At 30.7% G+C, this 7,444-nt stretch overlaps 1 protein-coding gene and 1 pseudogene across 1 annotated transcript; both read left to right on the forward strand.

Moving 5' to 3' along the window:
- Positions 1-4,128: 4,128 nt before the first annotated feature.
- LOC145755897 (zinc finger BED domain-containing protein 5-like) lies at positions 4,129-4,794 on the forward strand. Its single transcript, XM_082572131.1, has one exon. The coding sequence runs from the start codon at positions 4,129-4,131 to the stop codon at positions 4,792-4,794; it is 666 nt and encodes a 221-aa protein (XP_082428257.1).
- Positions 4,795-5,249: 455 nt separating this feature from the next.
- Positions 5,250-5,740, forward strand: LOC145755447 (SCAN domain-containing protein 3-like; annotated as a pseudogene).
- Positions 5,741-7,444: the final 1,704 nt, after the last annotated feature.

The raw sequence follows: 7,444 nt of genomic DNA on the forward strand, positions 1-7,444 counted from the left end.
TTACAGATAAATTGGTTACAATGGTTGCAGCTTTACCGTACAAACTAAGTGCAAGTCTATATCGGCTTTCTGGCATTCCAATTATTGGCCTTTGAGGTCAAATTTTATAAGATATTCTTCAATGTCGGTGTCGCCGGTGTATTTCTCTGAATTTTGACTAGAGGTTAAAAGCTCTGTTGATGGGCACATAGTTTTTAAACAAAGTTCTTTTTATAGAGAGGCCAGTTCTTTTTTGATTGCTTGTAATTCTTTTTCAAATATGCGCTCTATTTCAATAGACAAAGATGATCTTAGATAATGATCCATTTTGTTGAATAATACTCGACAAGCGTGGGTCTAACGATTGTTTTTCTTCTTTCTGCAATTTCTCTATTAAATTCACTTTAGCTTCAAAAGTTCAGGATCTCCAATTGTAACGATTTTGCCTGATATACTTTTGTATAAAAAGCCGTATTTATATTTTATAGTATTTTATTGCGGTAGATTACCAACTCATAACACGAATACTATCTTAATACAATAAAACAGTTAAAGCAACACGTCACGTGATACAGACCACATGATCATGATAAGGTGTAAAGACAAGACTTCAGGTGTAAACACGTGACTTCAGGTGTAAACACGTGACATAGATAACAACGGTCTATTTTTGTTACATTACTTATTTCTGCTAAACTAAAAAATAATCAGCAGGTCACTTATCTGGTAGTATTATCTGTTCATTAATGTTTATTTTGTTAAAGTTAATAAAGATTATGCTGTATTTGGTTATGCCGGTATTTTGTATTCAACTTTTAATATAATAAATGTATTATATTATTGTGTTGTAACACAAGCAGTCTATAGAAAAATTGTGTTTTAACCCAATGTTATTTAAATTAAAGGTTCAAATGAAAATGAACAAGCAAGATCATCTTTTTCAAAGCAGGTTTTGACTTTAAAATTGTTCTTAAGATTTTGGGATATTTACTCGAATAAAAATTAAACACTGATATTGATTGGGTTATAAGACCTTGTTCAACAATAAATATGACTGGTAATTATTAGAAATCTTCGGAGTTACCAAAGTTTTACTGTTTTTAAAGGAGCAACCTGAAAAATCACAAACTCCAGATCCACATGAGGTTGATCCAGAACCAAGAAGAAGACAAAATGAAGGTAAGTTTTGTTTATTTTATGGAAGTGTTTGTGATATTTTTTAAAGATCCTTGCTTGGTATGATCTGTCTATGATAATATAAATATATCATCTGGTCAATAACATTATATAATTCTAAACACTGATTTAGTTTTGGTATAGTAACTGTAGAATTAGGCTGTAAAGTCAACTTTTAACAATCATTAAAATGTTTAATTGTCACTAATCTTATTATTAACATAAAAAAATGTTGGTTGTTGTAAAATATTTATTACTATTTGAAACTAACTTTTCAGGTTTTAATGTAATTATAGGTGGGCACAGCTAACCTAAAAAGTAACTTTATTAAATGGATATTTGTTACACAATATATTAAATTGTTATCACTGCTTAGTTATTGATAACCATAACCTTAAAATTTAATTAAAACAAACAAAAAACAATCCTATTTTTAAAAATACAATAATTTAGACCATAGTTGATATTTTAACTAAACAAATGTAAGTTTAAAAATATTTAAAGCTGGCATGGTATTCAGAAAACGGCAGCCAGTTGGCAGTTACATACACTGTTACATCATTTAAAAAATGGCACTGTTTAAACCCGATAAACGACGATATTTTTCATATATTCTACCCCTTCTTAGCATGGTTTACTAGTAAAAAAATTAGATTAATGAACTTATTTTAAAAAAAGCGTAATGCAATGAAGATTAAGAATGTTAATATTGATTTTCAAAGTTAACATTGTTAATTAACGATTAACAGATTATTGGGATCTTTAAGTATAATAAATGTATTATATTATTGCAATATAATACCACCTGTAAGAAACACTATTTTAATTCAATATTATTTACTTTCAAAGGTTCTACTTTTAATGAAAATGTACAACCGAGATCCTCCGCTTCAAATCAGGTTTTAACTTTAAAGTTGTCAATAAGTATAAGCATGTTTAAACTAAATAACAAAGTTTAAATATTGTTTATAATAATTAATAGATTTTGGACTTAGTTTGAATAATAAATATGACTGGTAACCATAAAAAAGTTTTTGTAGTTACTTAACCAAAGTTTTACTGTTTATAAAGGAACAACCTGAAGAATCACAAACTCCAGATCCACATGAGGTTGTTCCAGAACCAAGAAGAAGACAAAATGAAGGTAAATTTAAATCTTGTTTATAATATGGAAGTGTTTTGGTTTATGTTTATCTTTGATATAAATAGACTGACTCCACAGTCCAATCTTGCATCGAATGTAAAGTCTTTATTAAGTTTGGTAATTTTAATCTGCTTATGTATTTAGTAAAAGCAAAAGTGACTAAATTTGTCACCAACAAAATAACACTTTAAGATAGATGCAGATGGAATTAAACCTTAAACCTTGTGCGGTAATACCTAATAATATAACCACTGGTTATATCACTACATAAAATCCTGTGTTTGATTTTTACTGTTTTTAATATTTAACAACGGTCTATAATTACATATTCCATGTTCGACATTTAGAACTTTCTTTATAAAACTTTTTTTTATTTAAAGTATGAATTTATGGAAAAACAACATTAAAATTTATCACCTTAAAAATACAATTTTAATAACGTAGTTAAACAACACAACCTAAGCTTGCCAACACAGTATGCACACCACTAAAAAACCTGCAAACTCAAAAATAACAACACTTGGCAGTTCTCTACTTTTTTACTTTTATCAGAATATATATAACACAACGCATCAACAAATATTCTTTTACTAATAAAAATAAAATGTTTTCAACTGTATTTGTTAAAGGGACTAAATAACAAAACATTGCAACCTCTTATAACCCAATGTGTTTGTCACTATTAAGAAAGTTGAAATTAATCAAATAGTGTAAAAAAACAGTCAATCACACCAGCTACAAATATAAAATATTATTATTTGAGTTTCTTTATTCAAATAAAAATATAACATAAATTATTAACACTCACATTAATCTTAATAAATATTATCCAATCTAAAGTTATGTCCATTTAACTTTGAACCCCATTACTCTAAAGCCCATAAATATGATAATTTAAAATAATGATAAAAACTGTTTTAAGGCAAAAATGACTATAAACCTAAATTTGCTTATGATTGATTTTAACATTGGCCAAAGGTCCCCTGTTACAGAAAACAAGTAAATAATATGACATATACAACTTATGCATGCTATGTTAAATATATTTTAAGTAATTAACACTTTGGTCATTAAAGCACAAGTAATCAAGGCATCAGCGTTTAGTTTGTTTAATTTATTTTGTTGTAGTTTGAGTTACTTAATTTTAAAAAATTATCGCCATATTAATTTAAGCATTTAAATTATAGGTTCCACTTTTAGTGAGAATGTACAGCCGAGATCCTCTGCTTCAAATCAGGTTTTAAATTTTTTAATAAACTGTTGTTATATTTATGGTAAAGGATGAAGTTTAAAGATTGTTTAAATATTTAAACTTTGAATTTATAAAGTTGAATATTTTTAAATAATTAATTTTGATAATAAATTTAATTAACTTTTAAATCGTTTTTGCTTTAAAGGAACATTCCGGAAAGTCACAAACTCCGGCGAAAACTTACAAAAAAGAGTTTCCAGTACCAAAAAAAAGACAAAATAAGAGTAAGTTTAAGTCAGTGGTTTCCAAACTGTGGTACTGATACGCGAGAGTCTTTTAGGTGGTACGCGACTAACTTCAGCATACTTATAAATTTGCGAAAACTTTCAACTTTTAAAACTTTCAGTTTAAGTAATTTGCAATATTGCGTTTTAGTTCCCTTTAATTTAGGTTTTGCACGTTTATGACAGAACACTTATCTTGTTCACGATAATTAACCGCTGAATGTCAGCTGGTTTAAAATGTATGTAGTAATGAACTGATAGTAGCAGTGGAGTAGTGTCTTATGTTTAATGATATTTTAATCATATTGGAATATTGCAATAACTAAATTTTGTTCAATATAACTATTGGGAACATGTCTAAACGAAAGTACAGTCCAGCCTACATGAAGTACGGGTTCATAGCTATTGGACACAAAGAGCAATGTGTAGTTTGCATAAAGACTCCTGCCAATTCAGCTATGAAACCAAGCCTACTTCAACGGCATCTTATCACAAATCATCCTGACAAAAAGGATCAAAATGAGAGTTTCTTTCAGCGACTCGGCGAGCATGTGAAGAGACAGCGCTTGGACAAGACTGGCACAATTTACCAGAGAAAGAAGTGCATTGTCAAAGCATCCTATGAAGTCGCTCTCCTGATAGCCAAAAACCTAAAAGCACATAGTATCGAAGAGTCTCTCATAATGCCAGCGGCAAAGATGTTAGTAGAACATGTACTTGGGGAGGAAGCGGCTGCAAAGCCAAAAAGTGTTTCCCTCTCCAACAATACGGTTAAGAATCGAATGGAGGAGATGTCAGGCGATATTGCTGGACGAGTGATTTCAGGAGTGAAAAATTCAAAGTATGGTTTTTCCATTCAACTGGACGAGTCGACAGACGTAACAAATAACGCACAGTTACTTGTGTATGTTCGTTATACACAAGACAATTCTATAAAAACTGAGTTACTGATGAACAAGGAACTCTGCGGTACCACAAAAGGAAAGGATATTTTCGAAGCTTTGGACCGTTTTTTTTAACTAAATAAACTGGACTGGGGAAAGTTGATTGGCTGTACAACAGATGGAGCTTCATCAATGTTAGGACATAAATCGGGCTTCAAAGCTCATGTAACAGCTGTGGCGTGATTAAACTAGTGTGAGTGATTAAACTAGTAAATTTCGTCAAAACATCAGCCTTGAATACTCGCTTGTTTAAACTTTCCCGTGGCAATGCAACAAGGCGCCTGTTTGAACTGCGAGATGAGCTTCTGCAATTCTTCAAGGAGAAGAATCACGATTTTCAAAAGGACCTGGGGAGCAAAGATTTTCTTACTAAGTTGGCATACCTATCAGACATTTTTAAAGTTCTAAACACTTTTAACCTGTCGTTTCAAGGACCCAATTTAACTGTAACAGAGTTCATTTCAAAGTTGGGAGCACTTATTCGTAAGCTGGACCTCTGGACAGAGAATGTTAGCAATCAAAGCTACGGAATGTTTAAATGCCTCACTTCCATTGAGAAAAATCCTGATGGTGACGTTTCAAAAGAAATTATTGGTCATCTTTCGCAACTAAAGACAGAGCTATTGAATTACTTTCCTGATGTTGCATGTTATGCTTTCTTCATCAACCCATTTTCTACTGATCCGAATAATGTGCCTGTAGGGACCGGTAAACAAGAAGAATTAATAGACATTCAAACTGATGAGACAGCAAAAATAAAACATAAAGAATGCTGTCCTATCAATTTCTGGTTAAACATGGCATCATCGTATCTGAACCTAGCACGTCACGCTGTTTCCCGGCTATTGATTTTTCCATCAACGTGGGAGTGCGAACAGGGGTTTCGGCTTTAATGACCATCAAATCGAAAAACCGAAATCATCTTGGAACGACACAACATGACCTACGATGCGCTGTCAGCAAAGCTATTTCTCGCATTGACCAGCTGGTGAACAAAAAACAACTACATCCATCGCATTAAAACCATTTGCTGTGTTTTGTTTAATTTATGACTTTTAAGTTTTTCTGAAATGTCATGTTAAACTTTAATAGAATGTGTTGAACTTTCTTGTCTTTATTGTATATTTTTTACTTTTTAAGATTTTATGTATATAGTTGCTACGCGAACACTTTACGAAACCACCGAATGGTACGCGAGTAAAAAAAGTTTGGAAATCACTGGTTTAAGCAATTATCCAAACAAATTTAATTTTATTGTATGAGCTTATACCTTGGCATTTTTCATTTTTAATATGACATAGCACTGTATTTTAACTTGATATTCTTTACATTAAAGGTTCTACTTCAAATAAAAATGAACAACCAAGATCCCCTGCTCCAAATCAGGTTTTAACTTTAAAGTTGTCAATAAAATGTTATTCTATTAACCTTGAAGGACCAAGATTAATATTATTAATGGTATTTATTAAATTATATTTTTTAGTTAAAGGAACAATTTAAAGAAATACAAACTTCAGTTTCACATGAGGTTAATCCAGAACCAAGAAGAAGACAAAATGAAGGTAAATTTACAAAATAATCATAACTTTTATTTAACATTATCGCGCATCTGTCATGTTTAAAAATAAATATTTGGTACGGTAAGTTAATTTATTATTTTAAGATTTTGAGCAACAACACAAATTGATATTTAAACAAAAATATAATTAATAAAAAAAAGCTTCATGTAATCTGTTCCAACATTAACAGAACCCTTTATATACTTGTACTTAATATGTTTACTCTGTAAAAATTTTCCCCATCTGATAACATGGTTGTTAATTAATTAAGCATGCTTAATATAAACCAAGGGCTAGTTGTCCAATGCCAGTGTAAATTCTAGCCCAGACAAATATCTTTTTATTTTTTAATGTACAAAATCACGTCTAAACAATCCCATTCAATCGCCTAATAATTAGTCTCAGCGATTGCAAGTTTTTGCTTGCAAAACTGACAGAAAAATGCTGCTCTTCATAAAGTAACATTGCACCTAGACGCATTCGTTTGTAGCACAAACGGTCAGGAGGTTTTAGTATTAGTTTGCACATAAATTCTGTGTTCTAGAAAGTTGATGATGGCTTGGCTTAAACACTTAAACAGTTTTTTTAGCACTTCTGCATGATTTTTACTTAATTGTTTGTACAATTGTCATCTAAAAAAACTTTCAACATTTTCTAACCTCATTAGGCATCACAAAAGGCATCACAAAGAGCTGGTTGTCTTGTAAATATATTTTATTTGCAATGGTACTTGCCAGTAACTATTTGTTATATCCAATTTCATTAAATATTTATCTTCCTATAATTCTTGAAATATTTTCTCCGCTGTCACCATAGGTTCAGGATCAAACATCGATCAAACATATTTAATTTTCTTAAGTTTATACAAGTCGGATTCATTTCTTTCTTTTTTTATGATCACTACTAGCAACTCAAATGGCAATTTAGATCTCTAAATTAAACTCAAATCAGCTTTAATTTAAATCAAAACCCATTTAGTATTGAACAAGGTTTAGACTGGATCCAAAATCAATTTTATTTTGTGCTTCACACAGTTCATTGTACCCCGTTAACACACTTTGTTGCTTTTAACTCTGGTAACTGTTCTTCAACAACAGGCTATTATAGTTCATTTTGTTTTTATATTGTTCTATGGCCGTGAAATTAGCCACGACACTTTGCCAATC

The sequence above is a fragment of the Corella eumyota genome, chromosome 6 (assembly GCF_963082875.1).
Source record: "Corella eumyota chromosome 6, kaCorEumy4.1, whole genome shotgun sequence".
In the NCBI taxonomy this organism is placed as follows: Eukaryota; Metazoa; Chordata; class Ascidiacea; order Phlebobranchia; family Corellidae; genus Corella; species Corella eumyota.